The 22,332-nt window shown below is 47.6% G+C and overlaps 1 protein-coding gene across 1 annotated transcript; it reads right to left on the minus strand.

The window, feature by feature from the left end:
- Positions 1-48: 48 nt before the first annotated feature.
- Positions 49-2,629, minus strand: LOC147850835 (transcription elongation factor 1 homolog). The gene is made up of 5 exons (XM_087335428.1): positions 2,395-2,629; positions 1,128-1,198; positions 1,004-1,025; positions 310-466; positions 49-247 (listed from the first exon to the last, which is right to left on the minus strand). Exons 1-4 carry the CDS (start codon positions 2,505-2,507, stop codon positions 418-420), a joined length of 255 nt encoding a protein of 84 aa, XP_087191554.1. The 5' UTR covers positions 2,508-2,629; the 3' UTR covers positions 49-247; positions 310-417.
- Positions 2,630-22,332: the final 19,703 nt, after the last annotated feature.

The raw sequence follows: 22,332 nt of genomic DNA on the forward strand, positions 1-22,332 counted from the left end.
CAAATGCACAACAATTTACATAAAACACTACATAGGGCTATGCCTATATCATCTAGTGAACATGGAAGAAATCATAATACTTGCATTACATGGCGAAGCAAGATTGATTCATGAATTCGAGAACCATGACGATGCTTATATATTACCTCCTGTTTTAAGTTTCTTATATTCCATAATTATATAATTTCCTATTAGACTACTAACAGCCAGAATCTCATCACATTGATTTGCTTAATGCTTGGAAAACCTCATTGAACTAGTAATCAATAAATAGACTAGCTAGATGTCTATTCATCTTCCCATAAAAACCTCATTGAACTAGTAATCGATAAATAGATTAGATAGATGTCTATTCATCTTGCCATAACGCGCTAGAGACATATTACAATGTACATAAATATGTGACCAAGGCCATGCCTACTCAGCTGCATTTGCCCTTTCACACTCATCTATCCAATCACTGTACCTGTTCAAAGAAACTGAGACCTCAAAACTGAATCAAAATATTCAAATTTTTTTTGTTGTGTTAGAGAATTGGATTCTGTACGAAATGTGTTTTGGCACTATACAGCCTTTGGTCCCTAACTCATTACTAACTATAGAATCCTAATGCATATGACTGGAAATGTTGCTAACACAAAAGATGAAAATTCATTAGTCCCTGCATTTTCTTATTTCCCCGAATTCCCCAGGTCAGCTCCCAAAACAGAGAAAGGAGATTCACTGAGAATTGCCAAAAATAGAAAGAAAATGGCAGCAAATGTCCATGTAATTGCCTGAGAAGCATTGAGAGAAGCCATATGGGGAAAAAACGAATTATTATGGGCATTTGAGATATTGCAAAACTCAGGTGGATTCAGGGAATTAACAACAAAGTCAAGGGTATTGGGGAAATAAAAAAAATCCCAGGTTCCCTCCCATAAAACTATCACCCGAGAGAGAGAGAGAGAGAGAGAGAGAGAGAGAGAGAGAGAGAGAGAGAGAGAGAGAGAGAGAGACTTACACATCAATTGGTTCACTTAAGGCTGCAAAGGATAACAAGGTAATGTCAGCACACCAATCCCTCCTAAGTTCTCACACAAAGATGGCCAAAAACTAAAACACAACAATATTAAGAAAATGCTTACTATCAATTGGAGCTGTGTAGTGCTCTTGGCATATCCTGCAGCTGACTTCACCAATTCCATTCTTCCTGTCCCTGTTGTGATATAGGGCAACACCAACATTTAAAGAAGGAATTCAACACAATGTAGACCATGCATGGTTCCCCACCAAATTTGGAAATAGAAAGATGAAATGAGGGGAAAAAGTTTCCAATCATGTGTTACATTACATTGAGTAAAAAAAGTTGATTCCATGTGTTACACATGTTATACATCCATAAATCAGGATTCACATCCTTCTTCAACATCTCATAGAAGAATTACTGCAAGGGAAGGGGATCACTATAAAGAAGTGAAAAACGTGAAAAAAATCAGAGGAAATCCAGTAAGACAGAAAAACATTTAATAAATGTTACAAAACTATCATGATTTCTCTTCACTGGGGAAACTTCCCTTCATAGTGTGCTCAGGAAACAGAGTTTCAATGTCCCTTTGCAGTCTGTGAGCTTACAAATCGAGGGTGTATCTGCAAGTAACTGAGTGAGAGAGAGAGAGAGAGGACAAGCTAAGAATTCTCCAGAGAACCATATATGGCCCATGGTACTGAACTTCACGTCAAGGAGAACTACCTTCTTTGCATGGCTTACATCATTCCTATATAAAAAGGATACCATGAACAATACACAATTATGCCAAGATATATACTTCAAACATAATGCATGGTGATATCCTCGATATAATGTCATTGAAGTTAGGAATCTCATTATCATGCTGCAATATAAATTCCATCTTCACACAGTCACCAAAACCTCAAAGACTGAATGATTCACAAGATATATATATATATATATTCTGTTCCTCAAAGGAACCTCAAACTTTGTACCATACAAAACGTATACATGCATGCATGCGACTACCAGCAGTACTATCTTAGACTAGCAATGAAAATGGCCCTACATATACAACAGCACACCATCATTTTCCTTGTCTTTCAATTGCCCATAAAGGAACACAATTAAAACCAACACACCCTACAAAACCAAATTGTCTCATACAAAACCATCTGAAAATATAAGTACAGAAATTGTTGACAGAAAACAACAGATTTAAATGTACCAGTAAAACGCTTGCATCGACGAAAAAAAACAACGAAAACCTAACATTGGAAAACATATACAACAAAATGTAGATAAAGGAAAGGATTGATATGGAAAACATATACATACAAAAAAATGTAGTAGATAAAGGAAAGGATTGATATAAGAGGCAGAGGCAGAGGTAGGTGACTTACATGCGGCACTCCACGCTATTCTCGTGGTTGCAGAAGGGGCAGCTGAAGACAGTGGAGAGCTTCTCCATCCGCTTTTTCGGTGCAGCCTTGGCCGAGGACTTACGTTTCCCCATCGCTCAAACCTTGAAACGCCGCCTCTCCTAACCTCTCCCTTCCTTCCTTCCTTCCTTCCTTCCTTCCTTCCTTCCTTCCGTCAGCAATGCTCTGCTCTGCTCTGCTCTGCTCGGCTTGGCTTGGCTTGGATTGAGCGACAAGTTACAACGGGGAGGGAGACCGTTTGCATTTGTTTGTTTTTCTTTTTCTTGTTCATTATTTAATTTGCTTCATTTAGAAATGTAATTGCCTCACACTTACTTTCTTACTTTCTTAAATTGGGTCCCTTGGTTTTTCGTATTTCCTAGACTTGCCCCTCGAGTCCCCTCGAGTCCTCCCGCCTTTGGCTTCGTGGTTGGTTTACACAACAGTGGTCGCAGCCAACTGAGTAACGTGAAAGTCATAATGTTAAGAGTTAAAGAACCCAAGATCGATGATGGCCATTTGGGTGGGGCTACGCCCTCCCTGTCCCATATGTAACACACATGATGTGTTGAGGGGTTCTGTAATTGGAACCACAACACACCATCTCGATGGATTGAGGTGAGGGCCTTTCTCAACGGGTAGAGAGGGACCCCATTGTAACACATCCGATGTGTTGAAGGGTTCCATGATTGGAACCACAACACACCACCTTGATGAATTCAGGTTGAGAAATGTTGAGATACCAAGCTCAACTTGATTTACTAATGTTGTTATAGGTAGAATCTAATTCAACTAGATTTTAGTGCCCATGAATGAGTCGAATGTACTTATGTCAGCCCTCTACCTTTATGAAAGGAATCTAGGGGCTTTCTATATAACGTGCTCACAAAGCATGTTGTGAGGGACCATTTTTCTTGATAAGTGAATGTAAGTCTTCTGTTTTTGGTGCATACTGAATCCCTTTGTGTATTGCTATTTATATCTCTGATTCTGTTTTATCTTCATCTCTGTTTCTATCTTTGTGATATATCGTTATGTTCGGCCAAGCTGAAAGGGTAAGTGTTGGAAGCACGACCATAAGTGCAGAACAAAACCAACACCCTCTAAGGTGAGGATCTTCAAGTTGATGGTTACCAAAGTCGGCAAGAACAGATTGACAAGAATATATAGGCAATTGTAGCAGAAACAAGATCAAGATAGAGCAAAATAGGCAAAGGCACACATAGAGGCACAAAGTAGTGTAATTGTATTATTCCAGAAGTTACAATATGGCACAACAACTCTCAACCGCAACTTGGACTAGGTTATGAGTTCAGTTTATATATGAACCGAACGAGGGCAACTACCCTTTATAATATTTACATATATGGCCTAAACGTAGTCTGTCTAATGGGACAACGTGGATATGTCCATTATAAGCCTGTATTTGACACTCCCCCGTAATGGGCATATACAACAAAAATCTATAATCAAAAGAATGAGCAAATATACAAATTTATACAAATAGTTTTCGGACAAGTTGGCTTGAGGCCAAATTGACAATGGCCGAAAAACAGAAATCGGATTGGCTATGCCGATTGTCAAAAATTGAATTCTAAAAGTGTCGAAGCCGATTTTCCAAAATCGTCCTTATTGTTTGACATAATCGGACTGATTTTTCCTAGCGCCCATCTAGTGCCGAAGAGATCAGAATCTGTATGTCAAAAGACACTATCCCATTTGCTACATTATCAGTCGTTGATATTTTCTTGAGGCCGATTTTTCTTGAAATGAAGCTGTCTCGAGCGAAGTGATATCGAATATTGATACATTTTGAGGCGTTATGATGAACCATATTTTTGGACAAAGCGACAACACCTTGACTGTCGCTATAGACAACTGGAGCCGAATTAGAGTCGGATTGTCGAAACCTATGCGCCAGTTGACTGATCCATAAGGCCTCTTTGACTGCATCGGATGCGGCTACATATTCGGCCTCGGTTGTTGATGTGACCGTGCACTCCTACAGTTTCGACTTCAACGAGATTGCTCCATTGCTGAATTTGAAGCAGTATCCAGTTGTTGACTTTCAGTTGTCTAGGTAGTCGGCAAAGTCCGAGTTAGTGTATCTGACTATGCCTGAAGTCTTATTTGGTGTCACGACATTGTGACATCAAATATGTATTTCAAGTCTCATACCACTTTCCTTTGGTGAGGACCGATTTCGATTTCTTACCTTCTAGTTCCGGTGGGGGTCACAACCACTCACTTTCTTGGTGGGGATTGTGTTGGTTTCTCGCTAGCGCTACCATTTGTGTTGTGTTTTGGGTCAACCTAAACTATTTACCCTCTCATACTAGAAGAAGTCGAGTTGACCGCTTCACTTGCACTCCTTCGCCCGTTCGTGTTTCCAATGAGGGCTGCATGTTCGTGTTCGAGTTCCCGATGAGGGCCGCCCATGGTCACTCACGTCCGTTCGTGTTCGAGTTCCCGGTGAGGGCCGCATGGTCGCTCATGCCTGTTCATGTTCCCGATGATGACCACACATGGTCGCTCACGACTGTCGGTGTTCTAGTCTTCAGTGAGGGCTACACATGGTCGCTCACACCTGTCGGGGTTCTAATCTCTAGTGAGGACCATACATGATCACTCACGCCCGTCGGTGTTGTAGTCTTCAGTGAGGGCTACACATGGTCGCTCACACCTGTCGGGGTTCTAATCTCTAGTGAGGACCATACATGATCACTCACGCCCGTCGGTGTTCCAACCTCTGGTGAAGACCGCACATGGTCGCTCACATCCGTTGGTGTTCTAGTTTCCGGTGAGGACAACATATGGGTCCTCATGCTCGTTAGTGCTCCAATTTCCGTCCACCCCTACACCACGCTTTCGAAAAGGCGGTCGTAAAGGGGTGGATAATGTCACGACACAGTGACGGCAACAACGTAACTAATGTGGATTGAACCTGCAACCTCACATCTACAAGACGTCATGCTTAATCATCTGGATAAGAGCATATGTTCGTATATAATACGGTATTGTATATTCTAGCATATATACATTCCAGAATATTCTAGAGCCTTTAGTGTATTCTAGAAATATTCTATGGTGTATTCTAGACAAGTATATTCTAGAGATATTTGTCAGGTATATTCTAGAGATACTCAATCTTAGAACTTGTATAAATACTTGTAACCTCCTTGGTCCCTTTCAAGGGATTCAACACCAATCATTAACACATCACTCTAGTATTCTCGTTTCGCCCCATCTTCTCTCCTTTACTTACATCTTTGTCTTATGCTCTTGTGTCGTTCCCAGCTTCTTAAGTTCCTCGTCTTGTCTCGTCACTCCCAACTTCACGAGTTTCTAGCCTCATCACGCCGAGTTCCATGTCCGTAACCTTATCGGTCGTAGCCTCATCATCTGTGCTTTGTCGTAGTCTACTGTTGGTGTGTCCGTGACATTTGGACTGAATAGGATGTCGTGATATTTTGTTCCCACTAGATATCTAAACACATGCTTTACTGCGTTCCAATGCGATCAACCGGGATTATGCATAAATCTGCTAACGACTCCTACGGCCTGAGCTATGTCCGGCCATGTTGCAACCATCACATACATCAAAGAGCCAATAGCCGATGCGTAAGGTACCAGATTCATAGTCTGGGCTAGATGTCGTGATCTTTTGTTCCCACTAGATATCTAAACACATGCTTTATTGCATTCCAATGCGATCAACTGGGATTATGCATAAATCTGCTGACGACTCCTATGGCGTGAGCTATGTTCGGCCGTGTTGCGACCATCGCATACATCAAGGAACCAATAGCCGATGCGTAAGGTACCGGCTTCATAGTTTGGGCTAGATGTCAGACAGTCTCTCTGAGATAGCCAAAGGCTAATTGGGAGTGGGGTTGAAGCAAATTTTGCCGATTTCATGTTCAAGTGTTCCAAGACACATCCAATATAGTCTTGCCTTGAGATAGAAATAGTTGTCGTCGATTCTGAACCTGACTCATCTTCATCCCCAAAATGTGTCTTGCCGGACCGAGGTCCTCCATGGAAAACTTCAACCGTAGTTGCCGAACGAGTTCAAAGAGCTCTTCAGCATGTCAGCCTAAGAGTAGCATGTCGTCCACGTAGATGATAAGGAAGATGAGTGGCCTATCTAGAGCTATTTTGGTGCAGAGGTAGTGTCCTCATTGCTCTTGGAGAAGCTGACTGATTGTCCATGAAGTCGTCAAACTTCTTATACCATTGCCTCTGTTAGAGTTGGATCCTAATGTAAGCATGAGATAAGGATATAAGAGAGAGATAGATAAGAAAGGAGAGAGAGAAAGAAGGGTGTCGATCCACCTGACCACCCCCGAGCAAAGGGATCGAGACGGACACGAGCCTCGATCGAAATCCCATACCACCATCGTGGCGTCGAGTCGTACTTGGTATTGGCGTGCTCACTACAAGAGTTTGATCCACCACAAGGATAGAGTCTCGACGTAGTCAAGCGATGTCAAATGATGGTAGCTTGGTCTCCAATTTATACCCAGATCTAAGGCCCCAAGGCAAGTTCACACGTGGCCTTAATGGTTTGTCTCAATCCCAAGTATTAAAGTAATCCTTCCCTTCTTTACACTCTCGTTTAACCCTCACACTTTATCCATGTGTATAGAATACTACGGTACAATCTTACCACAGGATATTATATGGTCATGCCCGTAACATACTCCCCCTCTTTAAAACATTGCCCTTTCCCATGTGGCATCTTGTATAGACTTATCCAACCACTTAATTTTAAATTCTTAGATTATTTTAGAACACAAAATTTTCATTTTAACGTCAAGATTCCTCTTTGGTATATGTGGTTTAGAAGAAAATTCTTCAAAAGTAACCAATGTTTTGTTAGGAAACAGGTCCCTCCGGATGGGAAGTGAGAAGAACAGTACTAATGAGCAAACTCGGCCGAGGCCGAAACCGGATGTGGAGTACCAAGCTATGGAAGACCCGGTGAGAACCGGATGACGAGTACCCGGCAAGAGTTGGATGGTGAAGGCCCGGTGTGAAGTGCTCACCGGATGAAGGGAAATATTCGTAAATATGTTTTCTGAATGTCCATCGGGGCTATATTTGTAAATAGCCGAAAAGTCATATTAGTATAAATATGACTTAGGGCAAAATTAGAGTACGTTGTTGAAAGTTGTTGTTGTCATTCTTGTTGGCGCAAGATTAGAGCGCAATAGTGTACACAGAGAGAGAGAGAGAGAGAGAGAGAGAGAGAGAGAGAGAGAAAGAGAGAGAAAGAGACGAAGAGTTCGTATCTCTGTTGTAACCGCCACCTATGGCGAAGACAGTGAACAAGAGGTCGTTGCCTCTGTGTTCATCTATTGTATATTGTTACATAGTGATAGTTAGCAGTCAGTGGACTGCCATGGTTTTTTCCTATGTTTGGGTTTTCCACGTAAACATCTTGTGTACTCTTCTCTCCATTGTGTCGTGCATTCATTCCCATTTTTTGTGTTTGATTCTAAGCTTGGTTGTGGCCGAGCGTTGTTCATTGGGAGCGTGTAGTTCTTGACACGTTTCAGTTGTGATTGTATTGTCGCCAGAACCAAGAAGTTCTTTTAAACGACTTACATGGAAATTTGGATGGATTTCAACACCATCAGGAAGAGTAAGACGATAGGTTGATGAACCAATGCGTTCAAGGACTATAAACGGTCCACAAAACCGTGGGGCTAACTTAGCACACTTACCCGTAGACAATGTCTTAGAATTGTGAGGTATGCGTAATGTTGAGAATCAAACTCAACTTCCCATGAGTGGGAACACACTCAAGGATACTCAAGTGTGTGAACACCCCACCTCCTTGTATAGTAACTAATGTGTCATAGAAGTTAATGTCCCATGACACATATTCTTTAAGTACTGAAGACACGACCTCTTTCCCAAGAGGCGGTACTAGTGAGAGAACTTAGAGAAAAGGTGATTGTATAAGCACCTCCTCCCTCTCTTTGTAACAGTTGGTCATTCTTGCTTCCTCGTCATATAGTTTTTCTGATTTTTCTATATTCGTGAGCTCTCTCTCTCTCTCTCTCTACACACACACACACACAATTCTTCCGTTGCACAGAATTCATCCGATTCTCTCTCACTCTCTCTCTTGGGCTCCAAGTGTACCATCCTTCATGTGGACGCAACTAGAGAGACCTTTGGTGATTATGTTATCACGTCAACTCCAAAGCAAATCGACAGTACCGCATGACATTATTAGAGCAAAGTTTAGTCTACCCCCGATGTTAGTAGAAGCACTCTTTCAGATGGTAGTTTTTATTCATCGGATACATAGCCAACCACAAGATAGGATATCCCATCGAGCCTTTGAGGCATCCCGATCCCTACATGCATCTGGAGACACTAGGTCTTGGTATAGCATTGTGGTGAGTTGGTTACTTGCAAATGGCATAGACATTAATAACCTACCTCCCCTTAAGTACAACCACGGGAATGATCAAACTCTAATCTCTCATAAAGACCGTAATAAAGTGATACACCAAGAAATATGGCAAATTTACACTCAATATAAATGGATCATCCCACGAGAGCCACTCCCATCTAAAATGTTGTACTATAAGGAACACTTCTTGCACTTCTCTAAGTTAGGTTTTTTTACACGACCAACATATCTAGATACATTCTTATCAAATGCACTAAGGGTGGCCATTGGACAACTTAGGATATCATCTCACCAACTTGAGATTGAGAATGGTCGAGCTAATAGAGTCTCTAGAGAGGAAAGACTATGTAGGTTATGCCACATAGAGATAGAGGATGAGTATCACTTCACATGCAAGTGCCCAACTTATGCTGAGATACAGGCAAAATAACAAGACATATTAGGACCCTCTCCCACCCTCTCCAAACTATTAGATACCCCGAGTGTAAAAAGACTAGGTAGGTATATCTTAGAGCTAAAACAACATAGGGAGAATAAATTACAAAGTGTTAATCATAACCCTTTTACTATTCATCAACATGTAACTAGTGTAATTTTTCAGGAACAAGGGGAGACGATGAATGTGGATACACTTACGCCGCTCTGCCTCTCCCTTGAGGAAGCAGAAATACAAAGAACAACCAAACACCCTCGGATGTTGGGCTTCAAAACAAGTTGACGTGGAGTAGAAAAGATTAAGAAGATAAGGGAACGTGAGCTACGTCGACTAGAAGCTATGGTTGGGGTACCTTTTACATTGGGATCACGGGCCACATCCACATCACAACCCTTTGACCTGTTGGGAATATGTCCCTCCAGTGGGAGGATGACTCGACTGTTCGGAAAGCCGACAGTCGAAGAGTCAGAAAACAGGAGCCGAGTTGATGAGGAATTCGGCCGAGGATGATAGGCCTCGGCCGAAACCGGAATCGTGTAAAAAGCCAACTCGGGAGACTATATTTGTAAATAGTCTAAGTGTGCGCCCCATGAGGGCTATTTATGTAAATAGCCAGAACGTTGTGTAAGTATATACGCAACTAGGGCAAACTTTAGTTAGAAAGGGTGTAACAGAAGTTGTTAAGTGTGATGAACAGTGTGTAGAGGTACAGAAGAGAACAAGGGAGAGAGATAGTGTGTGTGTGTGAGCCGCGCCATAGTTGTGTGAGTAACAGTAGACGCGAAGAGCCCTGTGAAGCTGATACACTCGATAGAGTGTAGTATTCCTCTCGGTATTGTATATCCACTATACTATAGTGAAGAATCTGTTCACCCGTGGTTTTTTTCCCGTTTTAGGGTTTCCACGTAAATCTCTGTGTATAGTCATCTATCTTGTCTTTCTGGTATTTTTCTACAATTTGTATTTCAGCACAGTGTTTGTTTATTGTGATCTATTCTGCAATCTATTTCTCATCAAACATGACCTCCCGCTTCTCTTCGAGAGACTTGGATGGAAATGAAATTAGGCCTAGTATAGCATCTTTTCATTGTAGAACATGTTTTTTTTTAGAACTATTTTTTATCCTATTTTGATTTTTTACTTTCGATGAATGGGTAAATATCCCATTTTTTGTAAACCATTTGTCTCATGGGCCAAATTTGGCCTTAGAAGATGTTAATATATCTTTCTTTCTTTCTTTCTTTCTCACATAACACATCTCTTCCGCTGCACAAAATCACTCCTGATTCTTTACATGGTATTAGAGCGCTTGTTAGCTTGATCCAAGTCCATCGTCTCCACGTGTGTTGTGCTTAAGCCTGCGTTCACGAAGAACCGACGGATCACTGTAGTAGCAACATGCATAGCTTGCATCACTTAGAAGAGAAAGAACAAAAACTCGCTCCAAACAAGTCATCTCAACATGAACACTCAGATGGGAAACGCTCTCCCCACCGAGAAACTCGACAGAAACAATTTTGCATCTTGGGAATACAAGATGCACCAATACCTTGTTGGCCAAGGCTATTGGAGTTACATTGAAGGAGCACAAGAATCGTAACTACCCAGCATGGGATCAAGCTGCGAGTCGTGCGTTGTATTGCCTTGCATCATCCATTCATGATCACATGCTCGACTACATACGAGAGACCAAAACACCAAAGGAGGCGTGGGGGAACCTCAAGAAGATTTTCGTGGCCAATATAGTTGCACGCAAGCTTCAACTCCGCCAAGAGTTGAACAATATTCAACAAAGGGACATATCAATCGTTAGCTACACCTTGAAGATCAAGGATCTGTGCGATGCCCTCGGGTCGATCAATGTTAACATTGACGATAATGAAATGATGCACATATTTGCCTCAGAGGCCCAACACCTCCGTTCAACGCCATTCGATCAATAGTCCTCACAAGGGAGAATCCTCCCTCCATCGATCTCCAGTTGATGTTGTTGGTCGAGGAGAATTATGTTCAAACAAGAAGCAATGTGCAAGAAGGACACATGCTCTATTCGAATTTTGATGGACGAAGAGGTCGATTTGGCAAAGGCTGACACAATCAAGAGCAACCCCGAGAACACAACTTCTACTACTGGCAAGACGTTTCAAACGCGCGAGGCGGAGCGTCCAAAGAAGGGGGAGCAATCATGCCGGACCCAACCAACAAAACAATTCCATCCAGTGCGGATACCGTGGCCAATTCAGCCACTATGAAGCAGAGTGTCAAAAGAAGAAGAGTGAGTCGTCCTTCACAAGTCGACAACTCACCAACTACACCTCAAACTCCGACTACGACAATTGTGGTAGAATGTTCATGATGCGGCATAGAGCAAATTCGATGACGGCATCATGCCCGACGGGCACCTCCAACTTAGAAAATGTATGGTTTGTCGATTCGGGTGCATCCAATCACATGACATCTCATAAAGATTGGTTTCGCGAACTTCGAAAGCCCGTACGACCTAGCTATGTGGAAACAGGGGACGACACAATCCACACCCCATTCAGCATGTCGGAAACGTTGTCGAGGTTACTACGCCCTTGCGTGTAGAAAGGAGGAGGGACCACGGGGGTCTCGAACCGAAGAGCAAGAGAGAGAGAAGAAAGAGAGAGAGACCCGATTACACAGAACCGAAGATCCGATAGCGCAGAACCGACGATTGCACAGGGACACGGCCCAACAAACAGAGATCCCAAATAAACGCCGACGTAGATGGACGCAACAACGAGAGATATGTACTTATGAATGCAAGAAAATAACAGACTAAAGTATTACAACCCACGGTGGGGCACAAAATAGATACTAACGAAAACGAACAGGGCGGCGAACAGCTGCCGACCCCTGTATGTCGCGACGCACAGAAAGGGAAAACAGGTCGGAGGTGCTGCAGGACGCACTCGGGGCGTTCCACGGAACAGCGCAAGCCTCCTCGAAACCTGCACAGGTACGCGATGGAGCAGAAGACAGAGAGAGCAGGAGTGAGAGAGAAGCTCCGAAATCGGTTCGGCAGCACTTCGTCCTCTCCGCGGGAGATGCCCCACTTCTATTCTTCCTCTTCCTTTTATAGCCCGTCAAGAGGCCGTTTGGCATTAACTGCATACCAACCGAATCTACCCACCTAGGATCCTCGTATGTACCTACTTCGTCCTTAGGTACTTCTTGGCGCGCGTGTGTGTGTAGAGCCGTTTCCCACGCCTTGTTCCTCCGATTCCTCTTGTGGGCGGTTTTCTTCACGACATCCGCCCCCACCTAACCGCGCATCCACCGGCATGCGCCAAATTAAGTTGGCACGGAGAAAACCGGCCCGCCTCTACTCTTCGCCTGCCGGCCCTTCCTCGGCCTCGGATCGGTCGTCGCTGCTGTCCAGGAGAATCGGGTCGGGTTCGTCGTCGTGCCGCTTCTTGAAAGCTTTGATCCTCTTCCCGGCCACGGGTATCGCTATTCTCGTACCGTCGAGCTCCGCCAGATGATACGTCCCGTTGTCGTTGGCGCTCTGTACCGTGTACGGCCCGAACCATCTCCGTGCGAACTTCCGCGTTGCTCGGTGCTGGTTGTCGAGGCTGCTGTCGTAGACGAGCACCCAGTCACCTTCGTCGATTTTCTTCGGTCGTACCCGGTGCGTTCGGTCGAACCGGGCTTTGTTCTTTGTCCTCGCCACCCGGAGCTTCTCCGTAGCCAGTGCCACGTCCTCCGGTCTCCGCTCGAGCTGTCGTATACGTGCGGCCAACAACTCCTCCCGGCTCATCTCGTCCCTCCAGTCGACCGTTGCCCACGAGGAGATCGTCCGTTCAATCGGCATGATCGGCTTCTGGCCGAACATGAGCTCCGTCGGCATGTACCCGGTTACCGAACTGTGCGTGGTCCGGTCTGCCCACAAAGCATAAGGTAGAAGTCGCGGCCAGTTACCGACTTGGCCTCCGCATGCCCGAACCAGCGCCTTGACGATCGGCCCGTGTCCGCGCTCCACCTTTCCATTCGCCTCCGGGTTGTACGCAGTGGTGAGCGAGAGTTTGACTCCCAGCCGATCGAACAGCTCCGCGGCTTCCTCGGCGTCCAACTCCCCTCGGTCAGCCACGATCTTCCCGACGCACCCGTACCGGCATATCACGTCCTCGATCAGGAACCGACACACGGCCGCGGTCGTCTTGTTCTGAAGGGCTCGGCCTTCCACCTGGTTCGTCAGGTCTTCCCGCGCTAGGACCAGATACCGCATCTGTCCTACCCCCATCGGCATCGTCACCAGATCTACCATCCATTTGAAGTGGATAGTCGGAGGGTACGTAGGGTGAAGCCCGTCCCGGTGTCGGACTATCGAGTGCATCTGACAACTCTCGCAAGTTGACACGAACCGATGCACGTCCCGGTACAATCCCGGCCACCAGTACTTCCCCTTCAGCTTCTCAAACGTCGCCCACGTTCCACGGTGTCCAGCCCAAGGGCTGTCGTGGTAGGCCGCCAGTAGCTCCTCCTGTTCTTCCTTCATCGCCACCACCCGGAGCGGGACGCCGTTCCTCTTCTTCGGGTGCTTCCACAAATGCCCATCTCGGAGAAGGAATCGATATGCTTTCTTCCGGATCCGGTTGGCCTCGTCCTTCGTCCATGACGCATCGGGCGTCATTGTCTTCAAAAACCCGCCGATCTGCAGCCACTCCCCGTCGTACTTGCTCGCGTCGAACTCGTTAAGCGCCGGAGTGCTCATCCCGTCGGTCGTTATGTATGCCGCCTCGAAGAAATCCACGCCGACTTCTTCGTCTTCCGAAACCATGCCGCCCTCGTCGTCGAACCTCGCCCTCGAAAGCATGTCGGCCATGGCGTTGTCTTTCCCGGAAATGTGTCGTATTTCCGGGTCCAGGGACTTGATGTACGCTATCCACCTGAGCATCGCCAGGTCCGGAGTCGCGCATCCGGAAACCATACCGAGAATCGGCAGGCAATCCGTCTCGATGATCACTTCCGTCCCTATCAGGTAGTCTTTGTCGGCCTTAACCGCCGAAACAATACCCCAGAGTTCGCGTTTAACCTGGGCGTATCCTCGCTGCCGTTCACTGAGGACTTTCGCGCCGAATCGGATCGGAAACCGATTGCCGTCCTCGTCTTCCTGGTTCACGACCCATCCGATCCCGGTCGGACTGGTATCCACCGTTATGAATACCGGGGTACCCTTCCCGTATACCGCCTTCCGGAGTGCCGGTGCCGCTGCAAGGGCCTCTTTCAGCTTCCGGACCGATGCCGCGTGCTCGTCTAGCCATTCGAACCTTCGCCCCTTTTTCAGCAACCCGTACAGTGGCTCCGCGAGGTGTGCGTAATGCGGGATCCATATGTGGTAGAACGCGCATGCCCCCAGGAATCTCCGTACTTCCGTGACCGAGCTGCAGTCGGGCTTCATCGCGGAGATGGCTTCTACCTTTGCCGGAGACGGTTTCCGGCCATATGGTCCGCACAGGTGTCCGACCACCATGATTTCTGACTGCCCGAAGGCCGACTTCTCCCCGGAGAAGGTGAGTCTCGCATCCTCTAGCCTTTGCAGCACCTTCTCGCAGTCGTCGATGTGCGTCGCCACGAATCGCCGGCATCCGTCCGGCCCGATCGTCTCGTCCTTTTCTTCCACCGGGCATCCCTTGATCGGGATGTCGTCCAGAAACGGCATGGTGATGTCCGGGATACAGTCCCTCAGAACCTTGTTCATCGCATTCACCATGTGGGCCACCGAGTTGGTCCCTCCTTGCGGCAGTGTACACATCCGAACTAGGCCGAGGGGAGTTCGCATCGTCGTAATGTCTCTGCTCTCCACGGCTAGCTGGAACTGGTCGTACCCTGAGTATAGATCCCCGACCGAGTAAATTGACCTTCCGGCGAAGGCCTCCGCGAACTCGTCTATGGTCGGTCCGATCCCTGCGTTCCGAATGGTCACTCGATTGACCGGCTGCAGGTCCTGGATGAAGCGCAACGAACCGTTTTTCTTCGGTACGGTAAACCATCGATTCGAATATGGGGCGCTCGACGGCTCGAGAATTCCCATATCAACTTTCTGCCTCAGCAGCTCCATCAACTTCGGGATGTGAGCTCTCGGAACCGGGATTGGCTTGAGATTCCATGGTACATGCGGTACCGTGAATATCACCATCGGCTCCACGATCGTCGGGTCAACGCACCCGATTTCCTCCGGCGAGAATGCGAAGGCCTTCCCGCGCCTTCCGAGCATTCTCCGAAACCGGTCTTCCTCCGCCGGCAGTAGGAACCCGCCCCCACCGATTTTGAGCTCTCGGAGCGTCTCGTCGGTGAAGGTGTGCCCTATGCAGGCCGGATCTCGTAGACTAGGGTCCGATGCAACCCCTTTGATTCTCGACGCGCTGTCCTCCGGTAAGGGTGCCGCGACTGGCCTTACCTTCCGGTCCACAGTCTTGTACTTGGTGCTTACGTGGGCCGTCCGAACTGACTCGAGCCCTCGACCGAAGTCCGCGATGACTTCGTACATCTCCTCGGAACACACCGGTATCGTCCGGTCTTCGTTAAGGCCTTCTTCGACTACCTTTCCCAGCATTCCCAAGGTGTCGTCGAATGAGACCGCCTCCACGGCTCCGTTGATTTCCTCGTCCGGGCCGAGAACTCCGCACGCTCGAAGTCTCCCCTCCGCCTTTGTCTTCTCTCGGCCGCCGATGCCGACTATCGTACACGCTCCGCTGTCGGAGAACAAAAATTCCCTACCTATGGTACAAGGTTTCTTCGGTTTTATCGTACAGGTGTGGGGGTTTCCCGGGGTGTCCGGACTGTCGCGGCCCCACGCCTTGGCAGCCCTCTCTAAAAATCCTCTCGGTTATCGGAACCGAGGGAGTCGCGGTTACGCTCGTGGTTCGGCCTAACCGTCAAAAACTGGACCGAATGGCGCCCGTCCTGGCTCTTGACCCGCGCATAGGCCGAACCGTTGTCCAGCACCTTGGTCTCCATTCGAGCCGCCGTGATGTACGGTTCTCCCAGTATGACGGGGTGCGATGACGACTCCTGCACGAAGAAGTGCTGGTCTATCTCGACATCGCCGATCTTGACCCGTACATTCGGGCAGGCCCCGTGAAGTTCCTCGGTGGCGCGCGTCGCCGCCCTTATCTTCCACCCGTGCTTGGTGTTGATCGGCCATTTGCCCTTCTTATAGAAGTCCATGGACATCAAATTGATCTCCGATCCGTGGTCCACCAAAGCTATCACCGGTTCCTGGACATCGCCGATCTTCACCGGGGTTTCCGTGGTCGCTCGGGCCCAGTGTGGTCTCGAATAGTGGCTTTCCGCCCACTCGTCTCCCAGCGCCATGTCGTCTAGGTGCGTCGTCCGCACTTCCACCGGTCTTTCCGGTTCTGTCTCCGTTGACAGCCTCTTCCGTTTCACCAAGTCCACGATGGAGTCGTGGAACTCCTTCTTGGCGATTCCCAGCACCTCCCGTAGCGACAGCTCCACCTTGCTGTCGAGGATCCGTTCCTCCAGGACCTTTCGTAAGTCCGTGTTTCTTTCTATCTCCGTCCCCAGACGGTACCCGCCCTTCTGGGGTTTATCTTGCGTACCGGCCCCGCCGGCTTCGTCCCGTCGTGGCCCGGACCGGGTCTCGTATCGTTGTGAGGGCCCGGTCATCCCGGGTTTCCCCACCCGCTTCTCTTCTACCAGAGCCTCGTAGTTCCTGCAAGCGGCTTCCAAGAAGCCCGTCTTTTCCTCGACCGGGTCGCTCCACCCGGTCATCTCCCGTACCCGTTTCTCCGCACGGTCCGATTCCTCCCTTTTAAGCCCTGCACCGGCAAGGCCTTCCAGCATCGTCGGCCAGAATCCGGCTTTGCTTTCCTTTCGGGCCTCGCCGCCCCCGACTCGAATACCGGCCGACGCCGAGTAGTGGACGGTTTCCGCATGTCGGGCCGCCGCCTCTTCCATCAACCTCTTCATTCCGCCTCGCCCGTCGTTTCGGTTTAGGGCCCTTCTCGTGTCGTTGGCGTGAACCCGGCCTTCCCATAGGTACACCACCCGGTTCCTCAGCGCCTCTGCGAAATCGCCGCAGTCTTTTCGGATGTGGCCGACCCCGTCGCACCACATGCACCTGTTCCCTGCCGCCGGCCGTCGGTCACGAGCAGGTCCTCCGCCTTCTCTGCGGGCTTGTGCGATTTGGAGGTCTTTTATCGCCCTCGTCAGTTCCTCCAACGCAGCTCCCCCAGTCGAGCCTCCGATCACGCCGGTCGGAGCCGAACCGGATTCCAGCCACTCCCGAGTCTCTTCCCTTCGCACCGGCTGCGCCGGCTCGAGTTTCCTCGCCGCGACTGAGCCCGACCCGGTTGCTCTGTCATCCTCCCATTCTCGCCGTTTGTCGAAACGGCCGCAGGCTCTCTTGACCGCCGCCCAGTCGGCTGTCAGCCCATCTTCGGTTTCTAGCAGGGCGCCCACGTGACTCCGATCCCTCTCGTCAACCGATTTGACGAACAGCAGGACCCGGCTTGTATCCAGGACCATCCTGTCAAGCGCCGAAAGGCGCGCGAAGTTCTCCTCGAACTCCCGGAGGAGTGCCGACGCATTCCTTCCTTTCCCGGGAGACTCCACCCACTTCATGAAGCTTCGCTTCGAAAGCCGGAGCGCGTCGTCCAGTCCGTATTTTTCCAGGAGCCGACCTTCGAACTCCTCCCAGGTACGGCTCTCCGCCCGCACCTCGAGCACCTCCGCGTGGATGCTCGGCATCGCCACTCGGGGAAAACCGGCCAGACGCCTGTCTTCCGGAATGTCCCGCATTAACATTTTTCGTGGCATCTTTTCCGGTGAATCGACCGATCGTTCCGACGACCGCCTCAATAGCTCTATCGAGGGCGCCGGTGCCCTCGCGCGCGCTTACTATCCGATCCACGGCCGAAGCCATGGCCTCTGCAAGATCCGCCCCCTTCATTTCCCACTCTTCTGCCGCCTCTTTCACGTCGGGTTCACCAAGATGTCGAGGTTACTACGCCCTTGCGTGTAGAAAGGAGGAGGGACCACGGGGGTCTCGAACCGAAGAGCAAGAGAGAGAGAAGAAAGAGAGAGAGACCCGATTACACAGAACCGAAGATCCGATAGCGCAGAACCGACGATTGCACAGGGACACGGCCCAACAAACAGAGATCCCAAATAAACGCCGACGTAGATGGACGCAACAACGAGAGATATGTACTTATGAATGCAAGAAAATAACAGACTAAAGTATTACAACCCACGGTGGGGCACAAAATAGATACTAACGAAAACGAACAGGGCGGCGAACAGCTGCCGACCCCTGTATGTCGCGACGCACAGAAAGGGAAAACAGGTCGGAGGTGCTGCAGGACGCACTCGGGGCGTTCCACGGAACAGCGCAAGCCTCCTCGAAACCTGCACAGGTACGCGATGGAGCAGAAGACAGAGAGAGCAGGAGTGAGAGAGAAGCTCCGAAATCGGTTCGGCAGCACTTCGTCCTCTCCGCGGGAGATGCCCCACTTCTATTCTTCCTCTTCCTTTTATAGCCCGTCAAGAGGCCGTTTGGCATTAACTGCATACCAACCGAATCTACCCACCTAGGATCCTCGTATGTACCTACTTCGTCCTTAGGTACTTCTTGGCGCGCGTGTGTGTGTAGAGCCGTTTCCCACGCCTTGTTCCTCCGATTCCTCTTGTGGGCGGTTTTCTTCACGACAACGTGCCTTTCGGTGAAGAAGGGAATCAAACCTACATCAAGAATGTCTTGCATGTTCCAACTATAACGAAGAATCTGGTCTTGGTCGGCCAAATCGTGGAACAAGGCATGCAACTTCAGTTCAATGACGAAGGATGCTTCATCGAAAAGGAAGGCTGAATTATCGCTAGCGGTCGAAGAGAAGGCCAAATGTTTATCCTCGACTCTCATGAGATGGAATAAGGAATCGACAATGTTTGCCAAGGGCCATCAAGCCGACACCAACATAGAGTTGTGGCACAAACGAATTGACCACATTTGTCACGACGCAACGACATCAAATACATAGTTAGTGAGGATTGAACCTGCAACCTCACATCAATAAAATTTCATGCTCAACTATTTTCATATGAGCATGTATTTGTATATAATAGTTTATTATCGTATCGTCTAGCCTATAGTACACTTCAGAATCAGAATACTCTAGTTGTTAATATAATCTAGAAATATTGTACAGTATATTCTAGATGGGTATATTCTAGAGATATTTCTCGAATATATTCTACAGATATTCAATCTCGGAACATGTATAAATACTTGTAACTTCCTTGGTCCCTTTCATGTGATTCAAGGCCAGTCATTGACACATCAATCTAGTATTCTCGTTTCATTCCATCTTGTCTCCTTCTTCATCTCTGTCTTCATGCTCTTGTGTCATTCCTAACTTCTTAAGTTCCATACTTGTAACCCCATCATCCGTGCTCCGTCTGAGTCTGCGGTTGGTGTGTCCATGACAGTTTGAACCCCTTCCAACTAGAAGCATCACCCGTCTTCGTCATTGCCCTTTCTTCTCGAGTTACCATTGTCACTGTTCTTGCTTCCAAAGTCACCAGCCTTGCTTTTTGAGACGCCATTGTCACCATAGTCACAATCATTCTTTCTAGAGACACTTCCTCATCATCATCGTCTTCACTGCCTCGTCTTCGACATCATCATTTTTCAGCACCTCCTGTTGTCTTCATCAATGCTACTTTGCCAAACCTTCATACTCATCAACACTACTTTGCATGGTACTTGATTATCATCATTGTTCTACCCTCCTCATTGTCATTGTCATCATCTATAGGTATCATTTTGCATCACGATTTTGGCCAAGATTGATTTCAATTACTCACCTTCACAGTTCCAGTGGGGGTTATAACCACTCACTTTCTTCGTGGGGATCGAATCATTGCTCATTTGCACTCCATTTTCATTTCGCTTCAAGTTTCACTCCACTTTCCTTTGGCGAGGATCAATTTTGATCGCTCACCTTCCCAGTTCCGGTGGGGGTTACAACCACTCACTTTCTTGGTGGGGATCGAATCATTGCTCGTTTACACTCCATTTTCATTTTGCTTCAAGTTTCACTCCACTTTCCTTTGGCGAGGATCAAATCATTTTTCACTTGCACTTCATTTTCATTTTGGTCTACATTTCACTCCACTTTCTTTTGACGAGGATCGATTTCAATTGCTCGCCTTCCCAATTCCGGTGGGGGTCACTACCACTCACTTTCCTGGTGGGGATCGTGTCGGTTTCTCGCTAGCACTACCATTGGTGCCATGTTTTGGGTCAACCTTGACTATACCCTCTCATGATAGAAGAAGTCGAGTCGACTGCTTCACTTGCACTCCTTTGCCCATTGTTGTTCCAGTTCCCGGTGAGGACTGCACATGGTCACTCACGCCCGTTCGTGTTCCAATTCCAATTCCCAATGAGGTCCACACATGGTCGTTCATGTTCCAATTCTTGGTGAGGAACGCACATGGTTGCTCACACCCATTGGTGTTCCAATTCCCGGTGAGGACCACACATGGTCGCTCACGGCCATTTGTGTTCGTGTCTTTCGTGAGGACTGCACATGGTCACTCACGCCTGTTGGTGTTCGTGTCTCCGGTGAGGATTGTTGTTGGGGTGGGGGGTGAAACCTAGAATGGCTTCACCCCCCTCCCAAGGGGGTTAAGTTAGAGAGAGACCTAGAGAGAAAGACAAATACAAAATGACACAAAATGAGAGGGGGAAAATTGTATATCCATTAGATGCCCCATAAGGGGTTTATATAATACTTAACGTAACGGTAATAATGACCGTTACAAAAGAGACGACCGTTACACTCTTGTCACATGCACATAATTGTGCATGTGCTCACACATACACATCAACCATATCATTACACATACCCTTATGCCTCCCTGTATATTCTTACGGGTAACACATGGCACGCCTGTGGGACAATGCATTGCACGGTGAACCCACTCGCCATGGCAATTCTTCTCGACCGGAACTCCATCGGTCATCTCAACGGTCAAAAACCCCTCGACCGGATCACTACTCTACGATCGATAACTTCGATCGGAGCTTTGCTTGACTCGAACCTTCTCGTTCGGTCAGCACAAGTCGCGATTGGATCATACACCAATCGGCTAGTACAATGTGGCATGGGTCGTTAAATCGTGTTGCGCATTTGTGTATTCTTTCTTTCATCATGTGAAGTGAGTTTTATATTTTTTATTCTTTGGTCTTTAAAACTTTTTACCCTCAAATGTTTTGAAATTTTATTTTTAGCCCTTGCGTTTTCGAAATTCTGCATTCTGCCCTCCAAATTTTGAAATCTCATGTCATGCCCTTGAGCTTTTGAATTTTGTCTTCTACCCTCGAGCTTTCGAAATTCATGTGCGTACCCTTGAGTTATTGTAATTTTCCTTATGCCCCTCTTCTCTTTCTTGAATCCTTTTCCTTGCACTGCAACTATTTTCCCAAGCTGGGCCTCGATGGTCTCCATCTTCATTCTCCAATTCTCTCGTTTTCCTTAACATCCATGGCTTCCGTGCCCTAAAGGTTGCGAGAATGGTTCCATTGAACCCAATATTATTCTTCATCTCTTCTAAAGCCTCATGATTTGTGTTGAATCCATGCCACTTCTAGTTGTTCTTTGCTTTACGAATAAGAACCCGAACACTTTCTAGGACAATCCTAATATCACACAATCTCCTCCATTGTAGTCTTAGACAATTAGCCGCATCATCCTAAGTGATGGATTCGACTTGTTCATTGGTGTCAAAGTGCAGGAAATTCTCACACAGAAGGCTAAGAGACTTCCTCTTACGATTGTAGGAGTGGTTATTGGCTTGGAGAGGGTTTATTCCACCCAACATGTAGGGGCAAGGTAGGACATGGTTTGGCGTGGCTGGAATCTGAATGCATATGCTAGATGCTTCTCACATGAATTAGAATCAGAATCAGGCCCTCGCTGTTACAAACAAACACATCTCATCATATAGTCTTCCTCACACCATGATCATGGCAGCTAGGAGGCAGCTCATGCAGAGGACA

This window comes from Azolla caroliniana, unplaced genomic scaffold (genome assembly GCF_043228905.1).
Source record: "Azolla caroliniana isolate FFs.n. ecotype wild unplaced genomic scaffold, voAzoCaro1.0.p SCAF_20, whole genome shotgun sequence".
NCBI classification, from domain to species: Eukaryota; Viridiplantae; Streptophyta; class Polypodiopsida; order Salviniales; family Salviniaceae; genus Azolla; species Azolla caroliniana.

Coding starts and splice junctions, on each gene's coding strand:
- LOC147850835 (XM_087335428.1), bottom strand. CDS start 2,507: ATGGGGAAACGTAAGTCCTCGGCCAAGGCTGCACCGAAAAAGCGGATG. Junction 1,199..2,394: donor AATAGCGTGGAGTGCCGCAT/GTAAGTCACCTA, acceptor ATATCACAACAG/GGACAGGAAGAATGGAATTG. Junction 467..1,003: donor TTAAGTGAACCAATTGATGT/GTAAGTCTCTCT, acceptor TTCTTTGAACAG/GTACAGTGATTGGATAGATG.